Source organism: Mesocricetus auratus, unplaced genomic scaffold (assembly GCF_017639785.1).
Source record: "Mesocricetus auratus isolate SY011 unplaced genomic scaffold, BCM_Maur_2.0 Super-Scaffold_100021, whole genome shotgun sequence".
Classification (NCBI taxonomy): Eukaryota; Metazoa; Chordata; class Mammalia; order Rodentia; family Cricetidae; genus Mesocricetus; species Mesocricetus auratus.
The window spans coordinates 28,376,632-28,398,843 of record NW_024429202.1 but is presented as its reverse complement, the minus strand read 5'-3'; the positions used below and the strand labels follow the sequence as shown (position 1 = coordinate 28,398,843).

The following is a 22,212-nucleotide window of genomic DNA, read 5'->3' as shown; positions in this document are numbered from 1 at the left end:
CAATGGTATGCACCCCATAATAGGAGCTGAGTCCCTGGGCTGTGTGAGGTCTAGAGGAGGGGGGAACCCAGTCATGGAGCAGGGCACCATGAGGCCTTGACTGCAGAGTGTGAGGCATCCAAGTGTTCACCTCAGGCAAGATGATCACAGAGCTAGAGTTCAGGGTTCCTGTGCCATGCTCTGGCCACATTGTCCCACTGTGTGGGTCACTGGCCTTGACTCCTTACGTTTCAGGGTAGGGGCCTGTCCCACAGACCCTTGTGTGAGGTCACATGCCCCTCTGTGGAAACCCCACCTCCACGTTGGCCCTGCCAGTGCTCTGAGTGGCTCTGGAGGGAAGGTTCCAGCCCTGGCGTTGGGATGCTACTGAAACCCATGTCATTTCCCTTTTTAACTAAACCCATGCTATTATTATGGTGTGCATTTGCGTACGGATATGTGTGCATGCCATGGCATACGTATAAGGACAACTTCGTGGAGTCTGTTCTCTTTCCTGCCTGGATGGTGAGCACGCACGTGTGCAAGTCTCTGTCTAAGAGAGCCCTGCAGATCCCCCGGGGAGCACCTGGATCCTTGGTGCAGCTGCAGCCCCTTGCCTGTGTACAGCCTCTATGATTTCCCTCTCCCAGGGCCCATCCCAGCACGGCACACGCCGTATCACAGCAGCATACCTCGGCATGCTATTTTGACACCAGCACAGGCCACACATGCCCGTGACCCACCCTACACCTGTCTCCGTATGAGGGAGTGCTGCTCTTAGCCATGGCCTACTTGAGGGCCCTGAGCATGCCAGGCAGGGCGGTGCTGTTTTCTCTCCTGCTTTGTTTCTCCACTAGTCTGGCCCCACGGGGCCTGGGCAGAATAAGGCCTCAGTTAAGCCTCTGAGGTGAGGCTTGGCACAGAAGCCCACTGGCCAACAATCCCAAAGCCACTCCCCAAACAGAGTAAATGACTGGCAGAGACCGCACTGTGTTCAGCAAGCACTGGGTGAGGGGAAGGGAAGCCCTGGATGGTCAGAGCAGCAGGGAAAGATCTGGAGGCCAGAAACTTCCCCGGAAGGGTCTCCAGGTGCTGAGAGCGCTGCCCTGGGGGACTGGGCACGCCTCCTAAGATCACAGCCTCTGGGTATGCACATCCAGGGCCTGTGAAGCAGGGTGGGTCTGGGTGCAGAGGGAGCTCAGGAGTAGAAGGCAGGGCTGCAGTTTAGGAGGTGTCAAATTCCCTTCCCTGAGATACCCTTCCGCTCGGTGACCATCCCAGGCCTGAGGCTCTGAAGGAAGCAAGAACTGACTAGCCGATACAGACGCAGGCTGGTGGGTGGGCATGCACACACACAATTTTCTCACAAAGAGCAAGACAACAACAACTGTAAAGGCTTGGATAAGTGCTGTGGCCATCACCCCTGCAGGGCTGTAGGGTCCCCCTGGCTAGTGAAGGTCCCCCCACCCAACCGCAGGGAGTGCCTGCTGTGAGTGTGCAAACGGGGCTCTGCACCAACTCCTGACTGCCCTGGAGCTCAGCTGTGGGCTGGGTCAGGGACCCTGGGTGGTGTCCAGGCCAGCAGCCCAGGACTCAGGGGCCTCTCCAGCCCTTGTCCACCCCCCACAGGGCTCCTTGATCAAGGTCTCTGAGGTTGAGAACAGAGGTGGCCTGTCTGTGTGCAGGAGACCAATAAGCAATGCGAGGAAGATATGGTGGGCTCGGGCCACCAGTATGTTAAAACATCTATGTACCTGAGTACTGGCCTCTGCAACTGTTAGCAACCAGTTAGGGAGAGGAGAAGCTGCTGGAAAAGGACTCAGGGGCATCAGTAATAAACAAAAACACCCACTTGCCCCATCTAGTCAACATAATCCTAGAAATAGAGACCCTAGAAATAGGCAAGAAAAGAAATAAAAGACATCCAAACAGGAAAAGTCAAATAGCTTATGTTTGCAGAGAGAGTATCAAGTGTGTATGTATGAGGCCCCAAACAAAGGGAGGGGAAGAGAAAACCACAGCTAATTTACTTGGCAATGTTGTAGGATACACATTTAAGAATCAGTTGACTGTAGTAGCAATAAACAATCTGAAAAGGAACTCAACAAAAGAGCTGCATCTTCAGCAGCATTAAGGGTAAACTTAAGCAAGGAGGCGAAAGATTTGCATACTGAAAACGGTGCTACATAAATGAAACAAATGAAAACGGACAGATGTAAAGACACCCAAGTTGATGGGTCAGAAGACCTAATCAGGAACGCCAGAACTCCATATCTGCAGACAGCAGAGCCAAAGTTACAATTTAAGTTTTAATTATGATGCCTTAGAGATCTACGAAATAAAAAATGCCTCAGATCTGCAAGCCCCCTGCCCAAGGATACATAGTTCCTAAAATAACGGAGGCTGTTGTTTATGGGGAGATAACAAACCACACGTTTTCACCCTCCTAAATAAGTTTGTTTGACCCATCTGCACCGATGTGCTTGATCATATGTGGGCAGGAGGTTCACGGGCAGGAAATACGCTTGCCCCTGATTGGACCTGATGGGAAATACTTCAGCCATCTCAAAACTTTATTGGGGCCATTTCCCAGAATCAGGGTATGGACCTGGCCAGAGCCCATTTACCTGCCCAGTTTTTAATTAAAAATTGCTACTAATTTGGCTTTAAATTGTGGTAGTGGTCTTATTTTCCACCAGTGGAATTAAGAGAAGAAGCAGGCAAGAGAAAGATTCCATGCTACAGGGTTCAAGCAGAGGGGTTTTTATTAGGGAAAAGGATTATAAAAAGGGGAAAGGGGAGGGAGGGAGGGGGAGACCAGCCTCTTAGGACAGGAGCAGCAGGAGAGAGAAGAGAGGGGGAAATGGGTGGGGGAGGGAGAGGGGGGAGGGGTGGGAGAAGGGGGAGGGAGGAGAAAGGAGAAAGGGAGGGAAGGAGAGAGAGAGAGAGAGAGAGAGGGAGGGAGGGAGGGAGGGAGGGAGGGAGGGAGAGGGAGAGAGGAGAGGGAGGAAGGATGGGAGGTGGGCAAGGCCCTTCTAAAAGGGAACATAGTGACTGTGCACAGGTGGTGCTCTTAGTGGCTGCAGCTGAGGGCGTATCCTGTCAGAATCTCAAGGACAGGCCAGTACAGATGCCTGAATACTAACAGGTTTGGTACTGATACAAAGACAGACAGAAAGAAACAAAACAAAACAAGGAGTCCTTGAAATGAGTACTTGCATAGATACATACTCATAGCCGCCCCTCCCCCCACAGTTTGACAAAGATGTCCAGACCATTCTACAGGGAAAGGGATGGGAGAACTAGACAGACATATCCTACAGAATGGATCTGAAACCCATCACCCCACCTTGTGGGCCGTCCCTACAGGCGAGACAAGGGCTCGCTCTGTATCTAGAGCCTTGGGTTGCTTGTCTTCCTTCACGAATCAAAACCAATGCTGAACGGATCAGTCAAGAAAGCGTAGGGTTAAAAAGTACATGAACTCTGCAGAGAAACTTTGAGGTTGGACTGGATGATGATTTCTTAGAAAGACAAAGGAGACAAACTGGGCTTCACTGCAGTTAAAAACTTCTGTTAAAGTCATCGACAGAGTGAAAAGACAATCCACAGAATAAGAGAAATATTTGCAAATGTTGTATTTGGTAATAGATATCTAGATATTCATAATCTATAAAGAACTTTTTTGTTTGTTTTGTTTGTTTTTCAAGACACGGTTTCTCTGTGAAGCTTTGGAGCCTATCTTGGCATTTGCTCTGTGGACCAGGCTGGCCTCAAAGCCTTGAACTCACAGAGATCCCCTCCTCTGCCTCCTGAGTGCTAGGATTAAAGGCGGGCACTGCCACTTCCGCCGACACCACCTCCACTGCCCGGCTCTATAAAAAACTCATGACTTAACACCAATGGTCCATTGAAAAACGGATAAAAATGTTGAATAGACATTTTTTCCCCAAAGATACCAAATGGCTAAGAAGCACACAAAAGATGCTCACTACCACTGAATATACGAAGACTGCAAATCTAAACCATAATGAGGAGGCAGGGAGATGGCCCAATGGTAACGACTGAATTCCAATCTCTGGCACCTACACGAAAAGTAGGGCATGGTGGCACATGCCTGTAACCCCAGCACTGGGAGTGGCAGGGTGTAGCAATAGGAGGATTTCTGGGGCTTGCTGGTTAAGACAGACCTTTCAAATAGGAACTCCAGGTTCAGTGAGAAGTCCTGTCTCTAAAAACAAGGTGGAGGCTGGGACCTGGTGGCCCACCACTTTAATCCCAGTACTAGCTCTGTGAGCTGGAGGTAGCCTGGCCTCCATAGCAGGTTCCAGGCTAGCCAGGGATACACAAACAACAACAACAACAACAAAACTTAACAAATAAACAGAACAGTGGCGAGGATGGAAGGAGACGCTGACTTCGCACTTGCACACACACACATGAAATCATAGATGTATAATCAACGATTAGGTGTCACTTCATATGCATCAAGTATGATGGTGCACAGCCACAGTCCCAGCTACTTTGGAGGCCAAGGCGGAGGGCTGCTGGAGCCCAGAGTCTGTGGCTGCAGTCAGTGTGCTTTGCTCGCCTGCAGTGAGTAACAATAGTGGGATTAGGCTATGAATAGCTATTGTACTCCAGCCTGGGGAAGCGGAGACATTATCACAAAACAAAGCCTCGCAGAAAATAAGAACCGGCAAGTAGGAGGAGAAATTGGAATCCTGTACATTCTTATTGGGAATATGATGAAGACCTTCCTTCGTAGAAACAGATTTACCACATGATCCAGCATTCTCCATCTGGATATATACCAACAAAGAACTGAAGGCAGAGGCTTGAGGAGACAGCGTCATCCCCAAGAAAGGAAAGCCACCACATAACACTAATGGATGAACAAACAGGAAGACGAAGCTTATACACACAGTGGAGTAGTATTCAGTCTTAAAAAAGGAATTTTGGGCCAGAGAGATGACTCAGTGAATATACAGTGCTTGCCTCACAAGCATGAAGATGAGTTCAGATCCTCAGCAACCACATAGAAAGCTGGGCAGATGACAGTGAGAAATCCTGTTGTCACTCTCTGGATTACAGTGTGCATGCACACCTGTACATTCAAACATGTGAGAACACGCACAAACACAAATGCAAGAATTTTAAAAAGGGATTTCTGAACATCTTATAAATAAACCCTAAAAGACATTATGCTAAGTCAGTCACCAAAATACATACAGTCCCACTTATATAAGGTACCAGAGTGGGCTGGTTGCTTGAGACAAATTGTTGCTAGAGACCTGAGAGTTGGGGTTTGAAGAAGGTGGGGTCCCAGTTCTGGAAGGAGACGATGCTCTGGAGATAGACTGTGTGAGAAGGTGTGTGTACAAAGACACAACATGCCAAAATGGTTGACACAATTGTATGCTGTGCAAACGAGTCAAAACCAGGCATTCCCAAAGTGAAGTGGCTACAGCCACATTTGTCTCTGAGAGCACTCTGGGTAGAACAGGAAAGGAGGTCTCCTTCTCCAGGAACTGCTATCCCAGGGAACCTCAGTGACCAAGAACACATGGGACCTACCCAGTCTATGCGAGCTCCCCGTCTGTTGTCTAACATAGGTGAGGTGGGGGACTCCTGGGACCAAGCAGAGGCTGCACAGGATGCCCACCTATACACATCTGCATACCCCATTAGTTTGCTGCTGGGGGCCACTCCCCAACGAGGAAGAAGGGCAGCGGCTCCCTGGGACTCTCCACCCAGGGTCCCATTGGGAATGACTGTGCAGGGTAAAGAGCTCCTGGAAAGAAGGGGCAGGCTGGCACAGGTAAAAGGCACTCTGACACTGTCAACTGCACCCTCTTCCTCATGCCCACGCCCCAGTCCCTGTGCTGAGAGCTGCCTTCCAATCATCCCAACAGTAGGAGTCAGAGGTGGGACCACGGGCCTGTCCTCTGGGCTGCCAGGACAGAGGCTCGGCGCCTTCTTTAGTCTGTTCCAGTTGCTGGTCCTCGTCCCTCTCCAGGGAGGGTCACAGCAACACCGAGGAGGACAAGTGGGGAAGCACAGCACACGTGTTTCACCTAAGCTTTGTCATCTTCCTAGATGTGCCTCCTCTCCCAGGAGGGCACGAGGGAAGAAAGAGAGCCCTTAGCTCACAGCATCTGGCCAAGCTTTTAGATACGGAAACGGTCCAGCAACAGTCTTCTGCATGGTCAGGGAACCTGACCCTGGGCTGAGGCTTCAGTCTACCTCTGCAGTCAGAGGTCACCCTTGAAACACATCCTCCCACATCCTAGTCATTCAGAGGGCTTCTGAAGGGCCAGGCTGCAGAAACCGCCCAGCCACCAAGTGGAAAATTGCTCAGCTCTTAGCGGGCACTGGCGGGTAGGAATTCCAAGCAGGAGGAAATGCTGGGGTGCCAAGCACTTGTAAGGAGAAATGGGATTCTCGATCTGGAATGTTTGAGTCACTGCTGGCTGCAAAGCATGAGCTGATGAGGGCGCATGCATGGGTTGGCGCGCGCACAGGGATGAGGGTGCTGGTGTGTGCTGAGAGCAGCACCCCGTCCTGTCAGCCTCTGCTTTGTCTCAGGAGCCTCACAGACTCCAGACTCTTGCATTGGGGCACGTGTAGGGAAGACCTGTGGCTCAGCTGCTATGGTCCAGACACACAAAGACACACAGAGACACACAGAGACACACAGACACAGACACACAACACAGACACACACACACACACACACACACACACACACACACACACACACACACACACAGCCAGTGCTTTGTGCTTTAAAGACAGGCCACACTGCAAAAGAAGCAGACGTGGGTGCAGACGCTGAGCACTGGGACTCTGGCTAGACCTGTGTTCTGTTAGTGCTCTTCCCTCAAGGACCTCTTATGCATGGCAAAAAAAAAAAAAAAAAAAAAAGACACTTGCTCCTGGGTCCTGCCACTCAATGGCTAGTTGCTGAGCTGCAGGACCCAAGGTCACAAAGGTTGACCTTGACCAGGAACTGAGGGTGCTGCTGGGCGAGGCAGGGGTAGGTCTGTTCCGTCAAGGCTAGGAAAATATACAAGCAGACTTACTTCCTCACCGAGCCTTCAGTTGAGAATGCCTGCACCCACCCGACTTTTCTGTGGCAGCTCCCTAGGAGTCTAAGTCTCTCTCTGGTTCAAGAGGAGCACTGCAGAGGCTCTCCACAATACACACGAGACTTCCACCCCAGCTTCTTCCTTCAACCAACTCATCGACTCCTATGCCCACGGACCACTCATAGGGAGTCACTGTTCTCTGTGTGCTTCTTTAGCGGCAGAGGGCCAAGGGAACTAACCTCCTGACACGTGACAGCACTTAATCCCATCAGCACAGCCCAGGGAAGTCTGGGGAACATCTGTGTTGCTACAGCTTGGGGTGTGTAACCCTGTTCTGTGAGTGGCAGCATCCATAGCAAAAGCAGCCAAAAGTTGAGGGTGGTATCTAAGTAGCAGCAAGCAGCCTGGAGGGGCAAGTGTGGCTTGCAGGGGACACCAGGGTCCCAGCCTCTTCCTCCAAACACTGTCTTGTCGGGCTCGACCCTTTGAGCTGTTCTTTCTATGGCTATCCACCTCTCTCCTCTTGGGACCTGGATGCTTGAGCCTCTACAGCTGGGATAATTCGGTCAGCCTAGTTGGGTGCATATGTGTCTCTGGTTAACCATCAGATCAACTTCCAATTGTTCTGCAATGCCCAGATCATCCTTTAGGGACACCAAGTAGGTACCTGGAAATAATGGCCATTTTGATTGGGTGCTTGACATTGCATCTGGCCTCCGGTATGTGTTAAAGGGTATGACTAACTTTAGGTGTCTCCTGCTTGCACTAAGGACTCCCAGAGGACTGGAAAAGAATGCCTGGCATTAGAATTGGGGAACTAAGTAGGGCTCCCTCTCCGAGGGTGGACAGGCACCACAGAACAGCCAAGGAGGGGTATGTGCTCTTTGGTACCTGGGAGATACCCTCCTCCTGCCCTTGGGCATTATCAGTTATTAGGATCTGCCAGGCTGGACTTGGACTGGGTTATGGTTTCCCTGGATCTTCAGCTTGCAGAGGACATGTCCTGAAATAATGCAGCCTCCATGATCATGTGAGCTAATTCCTATAACTCCACTTTTATCACCCTCCCTTCCTCCCTACATCCTACCGGTTCTGTTCCTCTGGAGCCTTAGTCCAGCCACCCTCTGGGGACACTGCTGGCCACGCCCATCGTCCTAAAACTTTCCCAACCTTCTAACAGCTTATCTCCTCTTGTACATGACTGAAGGGAAAAAGAGGACCATGAGGCCTTCAGGGCAGAGCTCACTGCTGTCCCAAGCACAGGTGATTTATTGTATGAGGAGTAAGTGAAAAAATAAGCACCTACCACAAACTGCACAGGTGTAGTGTCCCTCAGGGGTGGCCTTGGAAACAGAGGGCTCGGGAAAGACCCCCGGGCTAGCCCATCTTCTGACGACTGTTGGGAAGTCCCTCAACTCTGAGTGGTTTTCCTGCCCGCAGCTGGGATACAAATGTCCCGGATGAACACAGCAGCTGCACACTGATGTCCAGCTCAGTTAGAGGACCCCACACTGGAACGGCTCAGCATCTGTCTCCTCAAGGAATGGCCACTGGCTTCCTTTATTACAATCAAGCACACGGCCTGCAGAGCATAACTCCATGGCTCTGTGGTAGCCCCTCCTATTGACCTGGCAAAGTTCCCACGAGGTATCACAAGGACAGGGTCACTCACAGTTCACTCTTTCCACCTGTCTGCTGAACACTGGGAACCAGCGCTAAAGTCAGGACCACACACCGTCCCATCCTGACGAGCAAAAGACACGGGGGAATGAGTCAGGGGACACAGTGACTAGCGGTAGCAGGGTTGAGGCTAGGAGAGGATACAGAGGATGAGGGTGGGTGATAGGGCCTGGAGGGGCCTGCTCAGTTAAACAGCCAGCTCAGGTTCAAATCCCCCAAGCACAGTTTTTTGTCTGGGAGCCTGTGCCAACTGGAGATCACATGGTGCTCACTCACAGATAAAAAAGTGTGGCATGCGGGGAGGATGCTGCTGTGCGGGAGGAAGGCCGCAGCCCTCCTGTCTTCTGGACATCTGTGAGCAAAGAGAAACCCTCAAGGCAAGTGGGGGCCTGGCCCACGGTGCAGGCTGAGCCACAAGACAGACACCCCTGATGGCTATCTTGATTGTCAACGTGATCGCACCTGGAATCAATGAGGAGACATGGAGACAGACAGACAGACAGACAGACACTTTTTAAAGCCAGGTTTGGTGGCTTGTATTTACACACTTGTAATCCCAGCGCTGGGGAGGCCGAGACAGGCAGACCCCTGAGGCTCACTGACCGGCCAGCCTAGCCTGCTTAAGGAGCTACAGGCCAGTGAGAGACTTCATCAATTAAAAACCAGATTAGGCTGACAGAAGCCAAGGAACAGCATCTGAGGTTGACCTAATGCACACACCCACATGCAGACTCTTCCTTCCTGAGACGGCTGTCTTGATGGTCAGCTTGATTGCATCTGGAATCAACTAAGAGACACACCTCTGGGTAGGTCTATGGAGGCATTGCCAGGAACTGGGGGAGAAGACGATCCCATCAGCCCCCAGTGACGGCTCGGATGTAGAGAGGTGGAGGGAAAGCGGCTGCTTGTTTTCTGCCTCCTTGGCCAAGGGTTCGTTAATCCCAAGGGACTTGTGTCCCGGTGGGGCTGCCGTTCTTCCCTGGTGCCAACACCCAGCCTGCTTTGGTTCCAGCACAGACTGAAGACCCAAATGCTCTAGGAATCTTCTAGGCCTTCAGAGGCATCTGCCTCTTAGACTCAGGAGCAAGTGGGCTACTGGGTTCTTGGCCTCTTCAGTATGCACAGTGTCTGATGTCAACTGCCCAGACAGCCTAATAAATCCCCTTCATAACACACACACACACACACACACACACACACACACACACACACACACCACACACACACACCTACTAATACAACAATCCCAGGCTGGCTGGGGTGTGCTCTGGATCCTCCAAGGCTGGTGGCCTCCTGCTATTTCATGGGCTGGAGTCCACCTGGGTCCCTTTCCAAGCCAGCTCCCTGAGAGCTGGGGATATGAGAAGTTCTTCAGATGGCCCCACTGGTCCCAATCCTGCCTTCTACCCATGTGACTAAAACCGGCTGGTCCCCTATAGAAGCTGCATTTTCTGCTGGGCACGTTGCCAGCCCAGCTTCCAGGAAAGCAAAGGCACAAACCTGTCCTTACAGGACTCAACTTCCTGATGGCTATAAACAGCCATGATGGGGGAGTCGGTGAACCTCCTCAGAGTTCAGGAGGTGGGCTGCCAAACAGCCTTGCCTGGACTTGAATGAGCAAAACAACCCACACCCGCCACCTGTCACAGGGTCAGAGGTGGCAGAGAAGCCTGAGTCCCTCCAGGCTGAGTAGGGCATGGCCACCAAGTCTTTGTTCACAAAGACGAGCTGCAACCCACCCTCCCTGTGGCCCATTCTCTCCTCACCCCTGCCTGGGCAGGGTCTCTCTTTCCATCAGAAAGCTCTAGACTCAGGCTACCAAGGTGACTCAGCAGGTAAACACTTTCCACCAGCCCTGATCACCTGAGTTGGATTCCTGGAACCTTCACATTCGGCACACAATTAGATTAAAAATTAAATTAGAGGCTAGAGATGGCTCAGCAGTTTAAGAGCTTTTGCTGCTCTTGTAGAGGGCCTGGGTTTGATTCTTGGCACCCAACACATAGGGCAGTTCACAACCACCTGTAACTGCAGATCCAGGGGATCCAATGCCTTCCTCTGGTCTCCAAAGCCACTCACACATACCAGCATACACTCATACATGTCATACGCATAAGTAAAAACACCACAGAATGGAGCCTCTAATAATGAGGACTAAATAAAGAAAGCCTGGTATTGCTGTAGTGGGGAGAGTTACCATCTGTACTATCCACAGAATGGGGCCTCTAACAATGAGGACCGAATAAAGAAAGCCTGGCATTGCTGTAGTGGGGAGAGTTACCATCTGTCCTGGCAAAACCTATCTGCTTTGGCTCCCCTACAGTGTCACTCTTTGGTGCCTTCCCCCAGGCCTCTCTTCCAGTAGTGCTTGTGACAACACTTTCTCTGAGGTCTAGGATTCAGGAAGGCTCATACTGTACTCTGCACCTCCAATTTCCCCGTTTGAAAGGACACTCATCTCATTTCTCACCATGGTGACACAAACACCAAAACTCAGTGTCTCCAGTCTTTATTTCCCAAGGACACCAAAGCTCCAGAGAGGTAAATATTTACATGGGAGTTTTAGTGCCGACTTGGAGGGGGGAGATGCTTGCCTTAGCTGCCCATGAGCTGGAAGCAACCATCTACATTTGTCCCCTGGGCTCTGTGAGCCCTGGAGTGTTCTAATTCTCAGTTAGAAAGATACTCAGGGGGGCCACTTTACCAGGTTCTCTTGCCCCATTCTGGGGCTGGGGCTGAGTATGTGGGGGCATCTATGTTAAGCTCCTCCCCTGTGAGGGTGGAGCTAGGAGCTTGTCCACAAACCGCAAGGTGCAGGGTATAGCCCTGGGTGCAGGCTGCAGCAGATGGTGCTGACTGTGGATGGGGAGGGGAGAGGGGTTAGGGACCAGATGCAGACAAGCAGTGTCCAACGCCAGGCTGTGAGTAACAAAGATGGACCTTTTAGGCCCACTTTGTAACGCACAGAGATGGAGCCTGGGTGCTTTCCAAGAAGCAGCCTCCAGGCTCTGCTTTGAGCTATACAGACCTTTCTTCCAACTCAGTCGCACACTCACAAAGACTTTGATAAATGGGGCCTGCAACACCTGCCTTCCTGGGCTCAGCTTGTGTACCCGGGCCCTACTGAGTTTGTCTGAAGGCAGCCTTGGGGGATCTACACTGTTGGGAGGACAGTAACAAGACTGTCCACTCCCTTGGCTATCTAGACTTAGGGTAGAGACTGCCTCTATCAGCAAGGTCTCAGAGGGATTCAGAGGTCAGCACTTCCCCACCCCACTCCCTTGTGTGCACATGTGGTCTCAGGGGGTGCATGAGCTGGCCTGACTCCAGCTACTGCAGTGACCATGTAAGCCACAAGCCTAGAGCCACATTAAAGGTGGACGAGCATGCTGGAGTGACATCAGTAAGACCGCTACAGATGACCTATGGAACTTGACCCTAAGACACACAGAGGACCCTACCGGCCAACAGGGAGAGGATAAACAACACCACAGAGGAAAACCAAGGCCAAATGCACAAACAGGTTAACGGCAGGCAGAGAAAGCCTCAGCAGTCAACACACAGGAGATGACTTGGCCACAGGTAGATGAGCACCAAGGTCACCAGTGCTTACTTCACAGCAGATAAACTGCATGCTTAAATCTGCAGGGCCGTTCTGGGCTGAGGCTGGACCTCACTAGACAGGGTGTATAGGACCGCAAACAGGTGCAGTTTTAATAACCTGGACGGTGGCAGGTGACATGAAATGAAGCTCCCTTCAGGCTGCTCGCAGAACAAAGCCGGGAAAACGGGAGCTGTGTCTAGACAGCCAAGGGGCTGAATTGGGAGGTGGATGAATTATATATGCATGTCATGGACCAGCAAGGCTACACCTCAGAGTCAGGCTGAGCAGAGACAGTGGCTGCAGGCCAAGTACAGTTGGATACAGGGCCTAGAAAGTTTGCAACATTGAAACAGCTTAGTATTTGGTTTAAGGGAGATGCTAACTGCTAAGTAGTAAAAAGGAAGATAGGAGAATGATGAAATCCAGAGGGGCAGATGTGGAGAGACTCCACCCTGGGCCTACAATGGGGGCTGAAGTGATCATGCGCCCAAACCCCCCACTTCACCCCTGCACACTCCTGTGGGGTGATTAGGGCCTGGGCTCAATCTAATGCCACATTCTAACTAGCATGCCCAGTGGCAGGTTCACCCTCCTGCCCCTGCCCTCCAGTTCCTGTAGGTCTAAGTGGCTCAGAAGTACAGGGGAGTCAGTCCATGGATGCCGGTATCAAGTTCAACATGCCCTGGGCCCACATTTGGGCTGGGGATGTAGTTCAGCTGACATAGTACTTGCCTAGCACCCAGAGGCCTGAGCTCAATCCTCAACCCTGAATAATAAACCATGCATGGAGGATTATAGCTGCTGGTCTCAGATCCCACCAGGTCACAGAGTAAGGTTGGGAGCCGGCTCTGGAGGTCCCTTTTTTCTGTCCCCACAAGTGGCAAGACTCATTATAATCTCTCCAAGAAACACACAGGCCCACGGAGGAACTGTATGTGCAGGTCCTGGTCTCTAACCCTGTGGCAGGCACAGCCAAGGTGACCACTTACAGAAGGAAAAATTGGGCACAGATGTTATAAAGCCTGTGAAAGGCAAAGTTGGGATTGTACCTGGTTGGACCAGCTTCAAGTCTGGGTCCCTCACTTACTCTGCTATCACCTCAGAATGGTCCTGGAGATGCCTGCCTCTCCAGGCTCCTGCTCTCCTCTATGTCCCTAGCTGGCTTTCCTGCTGTTGGGCAGCCATAGTACCTCCTGTCCTCACCTGGCCCACTGCAGCAAGTGGAGCTAATCCCTTGAGCCCTCTTGGGTTCTAGACTCTCATCATTCCACAAGGGAATAAGTGAAGACAGAAAATGAGGTTCTGAGTGGTCCAGGCAGGGAACAGCCCAAACTGGACCCCAGACTGTTCTGACTCCAGATGCAAATCCTACCGGCGGCGTTCGCCACCACAGCTGGAGCAAGCACAGTTTCTAAGCAGTGGCCTGGCTGACGAGCAGAGGGCTTTTGCAGGAGTAGCCTGACCCACGGAGGCTGAGGCATGGGTCTGCCATGAGAGGCAAGGAGCCTGCTCCTGCCCCTGACCGGAGGGACAGCTGACTTTGGCTACTGACCTCTGTGCTTTACAGTTCAGTAAACCATCAATTCTCCAGGCTAATCTGCGCATCGACTGTCTTTCCAGACAACTACTGGTTTGTTCTCATGTCCCTGCTCCTGGGCCTTTTAACAGTCTCCATGTAAACAAACAGAGGCAGTCGCACAGCTCAGGGCCTTCAAAGCTGAGCAGACGCTGAGCTGTGGAGAGTGGCCTCTCTCTGAAGCATATATGCAAGGCCCTGCTCAGCAGGGCCCACTGCGTACCACAGACAACCTGTTCTCCAGATGGGGAGCTGGGCCCTCCCGGCTGGCGGACTATGGAACTCAAGTGGCCACGAATGGCTATGGCTCCCACAAGATGTGGGTACAATCTGGAGCTGGATATACCATGAGGTCACCTGTCCTTCTCTAGAACCCAATGGTGGCCCGACAATAAAGATGACGATGTGTCTACTGAGTCCCAGCGTCACACTGGCTCTGGCCACAAGGCAGCAGAGGCTGGCTCAGAGGCTCCCAATGCCTGGAGGGTCCAATCTGGAGCTCCATTTAACACGTGCCCCAGGACATGAGCAGGCAAAGGTACAGGCAGGTTACTGTACGTCCCTCCCCTGGTGCCCAAGCCCTGTTCTCAGAGAGAATCTGAACATTCCTGAAGCTTGGGTGTTGTTTCCTGTGACAGGCTGTGCGCAGGCCAAAATCCGTGGCTCAGTGAATCCACGAATGAATAACTGGGGAAACTGGGAGTATGGGTGAAGCCTCCAAATGGTCCGGCTGCCTGGACTCTACTTCACTCAGGCAGAGCGCAGTCAGCCACAGAGGGTGGAGACGCTGCCTCCCCTACGTGACAAGTTTTATGGGATGAATAGGAGTGTGGACTGAAAACAGGAGAAGACTGTTTGAGGGGTGAGGATCAGCCAAGCTCCTGGTGCCCACATTGTGTGTGGGCCTGCCCTCAGAAGGGCCGGTGGTGAGGGACGAAGGCTCATTCCGGCTGGGTTTGCCAGGCCCCAGCTTCCCACCGAGGCTGAGGCAGGGTGTATTGTCTTTGGTGGAAACTATCTGGAAGCTGGAGAGTCTTTTTTCTGGGTCAGAGGTCAGGAACGGCTGGCTCTTAGCTCTCTCCTGTGTATGGAAATGTACATGCCATTTCTGCAAACTGACAGACCCTGGGGACTTGGAACAATACCACAGCAGGAAGGGGCACTTTATTCAGGGACAAACAAAACCAGAAGTCCAACGGCCAGCAGACGCAGATGACAGGCCTGAATTCTAAGGCAGATGGGACACGTGGGCTATCTCAGTGTACTTAGTCTGTGGCCAGCTTTGAGCAACATGACTGAACCAGTGGAAACCGCCCTCTGGAACCAGTTATACTTCTCTCTGTCCTGCAAAAGCCCGCACAAGGGAGAGGGTTTCCCGCCTGGTAGGATGCTGCCCACATGACTTCCCACCGGCCCTAAGCACATCCCTGCCTGGCCTAGTATCTTGAGCTTACTCCCCTCCCCTCCCCCTCACCAGTCTAACACACTCTCCCTTCAAAACAAAAGCAGAATAACAAAGTCTCAGTAGGGAGAGAAAAAGGCAACCGAGTTCCCCAAAAGACAAAAAAAAAGTCTTACAAAATGACGGACGCTTAGTAATATCATCACATTACTTTACTGATGGGTCCTGGAAAAGGGCAGAGGTACCTGCCCCCACTGCTACCATTTATTCAGAGGGTGGGGAGAGCCTGGGTGGGACTGTTGAGGGCTGTAGCTTGGAGCCTGGCCTGATGCCTGCACTCTCCGGTGCTAAAGCATGGCCTCTTGTCTTTACTCTTTCAAACCCCCTGGTGCCGGCCCCTTCCTACTCTCTCTGTGTTTTCATGTCTGCCCTGGAAACATCTCTCAAGACCTTTGCATGGGGGACAAGAGAGGACAGGTGGACGGCCACCTTTTCCGGCTCTCTTACTCAGTGTGGAGAGTGCCAGGCAGGCAGGGACAGGTTGGCCGTGACCCACAGCACTCACTGCCTCTTACCCTGCCCGCCCTTCCCAGGATAGGTGGCTGGGGAACCGCTGGAGAACTCCAGCCATGCAGGGGAGGCTACTCGAAGCTGCCCTGCACTGCTACAGACGGTCAGTCAGCAGATCTTGCCAGCATTCCTTTTCAGAGCCAAGAGAACATGGCTTGATTCCTGCCCTGCAGCTATGGGTGAAGGCTTCTAGTAAGCCTGATGACTCAGGTTTCATGTAAAATTGTACATTTTTGGAAAGCCTGGACGGCCTGAATCTATGGCTGCGTTTCTTACCTGGAGCCTTTCTTACCTGGAGACGATCATCCCCCTGGGGCAGGAGACAGAGGCTGGTTGAGGCACTGGGCTCCAGATGGACAGATATCCCAATGCTGCCCCGGGCCTTCTAGGCTCAGACACTCTGGAGAGTTCAAACAGGCAGTCTTCATACACCTGCTTTATGGGGTATGGAGGACTATCTCATCGTTTTCCCATTGTAATGAAATCCCCAAGGCTCCACGCTTGCCAAAGCAAAGCTGACTAACTTGGTTCTTAGAGGTTCGGGGACAGGATGCCAGCAGCAGCTCAGATTCAGTGAGGGCCTCGTGGTGCCAAGATGACATCAGGATGGGACAGTGTGCAGGAGAGATCACATGGTTGGAGAGGAAGCCACAGAGCAACCATGGAAAGGCTCAGATTCGGTCTTTCAGGAACTAAGTGGGATGGATCTCCCTCCCCTGGGAAGGTCTCCTCAAATAACCAACTCATCTAGGCTCCCCTCCTAAAGGCTCAGAGCCTCAAAATCATCACATCCGAAACAGAACTCCCAGCAAGGCACAGGCAAATTGAGATCACCACCAACAGCTCAGGGACAAGTGCTACCCCACCAGCTCCCAGACTGTCTTCTGATCCCTGCTGTAGACATCTCGGAAGCAGGTGGGCAGGAAACTGGGGTGACAGGACACAGCCATGTCCTGTTCCTTACAAGGCCATGCCATCTGAATAATGGCATTAGGGCAGGGCTTTGCATTTGTACTAATATATATATATATATATATATATATTATTATATATATATGTACCTTTTGCTCAGCTGGGTGCTGGTGGTGCACGCATTTAATCCCAGCACTCGGGAGGCAGAGGCAGGTGGATCTCTGTGAGTTGGAGGCCAGCCTGGTCTACAGAGCGAGTTCCAGGACAACCTCCAAAGCCACAAACAAAACAAAAAATTACCTTTTGCTCAAACAAAAAACCCAAACAAGCAAACAAACACTTTGGGGGACCAGTAAGATAGATGCTTCAATAGATAAAAGATGCCAGTCATAAAACCTGATCCCCTAGACACCATGTGGTGGAGGGAGAGAACTCATTTCCACAAGTTGTTCTCTGACCTCCGATGCAGGTACACACACACACACACACACACACACACACACACACACACACACACACACACACACACACACACACGTAACAATAGGTTTTCTTTAAAAATAAGAGTGGCTTAGCTTTCAAATGAAAAAGAAAGAAAGGGAGGGAGGGAGGAAGAAAGAAAGAAAGAAAGAAAGAAAGAAAGGAAGGAAGAAAGGAAGGAAGGAAGAAAGAAAGAAAGAAAGAAAGAAAGGAAGAAAGAAAGAAAGGAAGAAAGAAAGAAAGGAAGAAAGAAAGAAAGAAAGACTTTGTTGTTGTTTTTGAGACCTGGTCTCATATAGTGCAAGCTGGGACTCACTATAAAGCCAAGGATGACGGTGACCTTCTGATGCCCCTGCTCCCGCGCCCTGGAGTGCTGGAGGTAGAAGCGTACACCTCCATGTTTGGTTCAGTGTGGTACCAGCTAGAACCCAGGGTCTCCTGCATGTTAGGCCAGCACTCCACCAACTGAGCTACATTCCTAGCCCAAGAAAACTTGAAAACCACAATTGTGATCCTGGTGAGGTGGCAGTTGGCACAGGCTAGACTGCATGAAGCATGAGTGTCCCCAAGAGTGAACCGACACGGATACTCTGTGGAGTCACAGAGCGTTCAGATATTCTACGCTGACGGAACTTCCAAAGGAAACCAAAGCTATGCGAAATATTTGCACACAGGGGTGTCCACTCGGCACTCATTCTTTACACAAACAAAGCAAGGGAAACCTTCAACTCTCCACATGTGGCAGCTAAGAACGGGCCCACAGAGGGCCTGACCACAGCTGCCACGGTCTGAGCTTTTCAGGACACTGGGGCTTTCAACATAAACAAAACCATGGAGGGGGGTATGGGCTTCCCTTTTCAGCCCTGCATCTCTTCCTGCACAGCCACTGAAAAGCAGCAGCGCTACAACAGAAGGGGGCGCGTGAGAGGAAGACTCAAGGTCTCTCATTACAATGGACCCTGGAGGACTCAGACCGGTTGGTTCCACCCCAGAATGGCATCCGAACCTGCCATCCTCAGCCCTAGCCACTAATGAAGTTATAAATGGAGCCAAGAGCTACCAACTGTAGGCTTCCCTGGCCCCCAGAGGCATGCTGTGTTCATCGGAAAGGATTCTCTGACTCCGGTAGACACATCCTCAGACTAGAGCTGGCCCAGGTGCGGGCGGTCCCTGGTAACAACCGTCCCCTGGCAGCTCCATCTGCCCGAGGCCAGCCAGCCACCCTCATGTCTCTCTAGGCTGGTTCTGTGAGTGAACGAGCTTATGCTAGCAGATGTGAAACATCTGTAGCACAGAGGCCACAGAAACCTCCACCGCCTTGCCCACACACCTGTTCCCCCACCAGAGCAGGAAGTACCAGAGAGGCTGTAAGTTACAAACCTAGGAATGAGTGGGAGACCTGCCTAACCCCATTAGCCACCCAATGTGTGCCCAGCTCAGAGCAGCCACAGGCAGATGTCCCATGGGGAGCTGCCGGGCAGTCATTTGTCCAGGGTCTACCATAACCCTGAGGGCAGAGAGAAGAGGAAGACCTACCCCACGCAGTTCTCAAGGAGTCTGAGGGGAAACAGCCTTCAAGGGCGACAGTGAGTGCCACTCAACACTAGCCACCCTGCCATCAAGGGCTCCGTCCCTACCCTGACAGCGGTAGACAGCATCAGGGTCCCTGGACAGATGGGGGTACAAGTCCTGCTTGAGACAGGGGGGAACTCAGGTGCAGCCAGGAGGTCAGTGTGTAAGTCTCCTGAGTTAGTTTGGGTGGCAGGGTGGGGGGTGAGGGGTGGGTGATAGGGGGTGAACTCTATACCTAGTGCCTAGAAAAGAAACAAATGAGGTGAGATAGAAGACAGTGACATAGAGGAACCCAGTGTCACTTACTGGGTGGCACAGTTAGAGGCTTCCAACCAAGGGCCCTAGAGGCCCCTCCCACACCCGATCCACTGTTGCTGAGTCAGCAACTTCTTGGCTGGGGGGGGGTTAGCGGTCCACACAGCGTTTTCATCCTTGGCCGTCCAGGCCTGTGCAGAGCATCTGGTGCCAGCCACCTCCCCCATGCCCCTCATTCACAGCTGTGAGGCCACCTGAGCCTCTGTGCTGGGACAACTCTAGCCAAGGGGCACAGGGGTCTTTCACCCCGGTGACCACGGATAGGACTGCAAGAAGAGTACCCTGGGTAACAATCTGTGGCCAGCGTCGTCCGTGATGGGTAGCAGCACGCACAGTTTGCCTGGACCTCCTATAAACAGGATGCCCCCAGTCTCAACACCCTCATCCTGCAGACAGAGAGGACCATCCTGAGCCTGGTGGGCCTGTCAGCGCCCAGCCCTGGGCACCCACAGCCTTGACTGGTTCACAAGTGGACAGCTGCTGTGGCCAGACCCAGCTCCATCTAGCACAGCATGGCAGAACCATGGGATGGGTCCTGTAGCTGGAACACATGCACGTACACGGCAGAGCTAGCTGGACAGAAAGCAGTTTCAAAGGTCTGGGAAAGGAGCCTCTGGGTCCAGGTTATGATCCTGGAACACCTGCTTTGAAACCGGGCACTGCTGGGGGTGGGGGCAGTGTGTATGGATAGGAAGTAAATCTACTGCCCAACTCTAATGTCCTAATATTCTGACAGTTCGGGAAATAAGACTTGGGACCGTAAGGCAAGCAGAACTATGGACCATAAACAGCTCCAGGCTGGCTGGCCCCTGCAAGGTCCCCAACCCCACCAGAAAGCCAGCACTTTCCTGCCCCAAAGAGCACCAAAGAAAATAGCAACATCAGTCAAGACTTGCCCACGCCCACTTCCTAGCTCATCTGTAAATTCAGTCCCACAGTGAATATTGAAGAGAAACAAAGCAGGCAAGAAGCCCTAATTCCTGGCCCCTCCAGGGGTGGGATGCGGTGGGGTGATGACCCCGGGAGGACCAGCGGACACCAACAGGAACAGGACTACAATCTCAACTTTACAAAGTGCTTCCTGCGGGGCTGCCCCAAACCCCCACTGGCCCCTACCCCATCCCTCAGACAAGGACAGGACTGAAGGGCCCCGCTGCAAGGTCCTCAGCTGCACAAGTCGCCCCAACTGCCTCAGCTATCCGCAACCTGGATGGTAGAGAGATGTCTAGGGAAGGCAGTCCTCAGCCAGAGGCTTTTGTTCCACTTTTGTGCGTGGGGTGGCCAGGTAGTGCCTCCTTCTCCCCGCCTTCAACCCGGGTCACACAGGCCTTTGTTCTACCTGCACACACCGGCAGCCAGAGCCCACCCCTTTCCTGGCAGCTCCTCCCCAGGCTGGCAGGCACCGGAGGGCCTGAAGACACCACAGGTGCAGGGGAAGCGGGACTTCATTCCTCCTGCTCCACTTTCGGTCCTAGACGCGTATGGACTACACACACACACACACATACACACACGAGCACACCTGTTTTTCTGCCTCTAGATCCAAGGCTGGACCTTTAGTCCCGGAGGTTTATCTTTTAGGTTAAGCCAGCAGTACGCCGCAGGTGGGGTGGACAGAGGGCAGCGGGCGGTGACCCAGGAGGAAGTCTGGGCACTGCGCAGCCCGGCCAATGATGAGGAAAGGCACAGAGGAGAGGGTGAAGAGAGGGATCAGAGGTCACGAGTGGCAGCTGCAGGGACAGATGAGCCTGCAGATCAGAAGGGGCCCCAGGAGAGCAGAGAGGGCAGATCTGGACCGGGGTTTAGGGTACCCCCCCCTCCCCGCGCCATCACACTCGCCCGCAGCGGGCGCTCACCTGGGCGAACGCAGACCTGCTGGGTCGCGGCGATCTAGCACACCGGGCACACAGTTGGTGAGTTCGGTCCAGTCAGCATGCAGCCCGCAGCTCCAGCCCGTGGAGAAGCGAGAGAAGAGCCACGTCTCGCGGCGGTTGGGCCGATAGCAGGTGCACTTCTTCTGGCCGGGCCGACAGTCGCAGGGCACCTCGAGGCGCACGTTCTGCACAAGGTGGCGGCCGAAGGTGGTGCCGCCGGTCTTCTGGATGTGCAGGAAGACGATCACATCGTCGCCCTTCATGTCGAAGCGCAGCGAGCGCTCCAGCTCGCGCACCGGGAAGTAGTACTTTTTCTCGTAATGTGGGTCCGGCGTGGGGAAGAGATCCAGGTCGTCGGGTGGCGCACGGCCACCGGGCGCGCCCAGGCTCAGCCCCGGGCCCGCGTACTGGTACAGGATGAGCATGAAGCACGCCGAGCCCGCCACCACCAGCACGAACTTGCTGGCGCGCTCAACCATGGTCCTGCCGCCGGCGCGCCGCCGCCGCATGTGTCACCATCGCCGGCGGCCCGGGCGCCGGGCCTGGGAGGGCGGGGGGCGCAGCTGCTCCGCCACCGCCGCCGCCGCCGCCCGCACTCCGGCCCGGCCCGGCTACTCGGCGCCCAGGCTGTGAGCAGCGTCGCGGGCCCTGGGCCTCCGCGGCGCCGTGGTTGCTCCCCGCCCCGGTCCCCGGCTTGGCTAGCGTACAGCCCGGCCCCCGCCACAGCGCCCCACAGCCGCTCGCGCCCGCACCCGCCCGCAAAGCTCAGCGCCGAGAACGCTCTGCACCGCCCCGTGCGCCGCCGCGTCTCCGCAGTCCGTCGCGGCCCCGCCCCGGCCCGCCCCCGGCCCGCCCTCGCGGCGCCTCTTGCTGTCGCCGCCCGCTCCGATCCTCCGCTCCGCCTTTGGAGCGCCCTGGGGGGGAGGGGCTGGAGGGGTGGGGAGTGAGGCCGGGGCACAGGGCAGCGCTGGGCGCGGGGTCGCGTGTCTCTCGCACTCTGTCTGCGCTGATGGCTACGGAAAGGGAATTGGTTCCAACTCGCAGGCCTGTAGGTGGCGACTGGGCTGTCCTGAGCTCATGAGTGGGTGGTTCTTTTGGGCCTTGGCCATGGCTTTGGGAGCCTTCTCAGGACAGTTTGCCTCACCTGCGCTCCCACG

General features: G+C 53.5%; 1 protein-coding gene across 1 annotated transcript in view; it reads right to left on the bottom strand.

The window, feature by feature from the left end:
- The window catches only part of Hs6st1 (heparan sulfate 6-O-sulfotransferase 1), a 40,442-nt gene extending 18,691 nt beyond the window's left edge, over nucleotides 1–21,751 (bottom strand). The window contains exon 1 of the mRNA XM_040729257.1: nucleotides 21,038–21,751. Within this exon, the coding sequence (XP_040585191.1) occupies nucleotides 21,038–21,564 (527 nt within the window). The 5' untranslated portion in view covers nucleotides 21,565–21,751. The remainder of the gene's footprint in view (nucleotides 1–21,037) is intronic.
- Nucleotides 21,752–22,212: the final 461 nt, after the last annotated feature.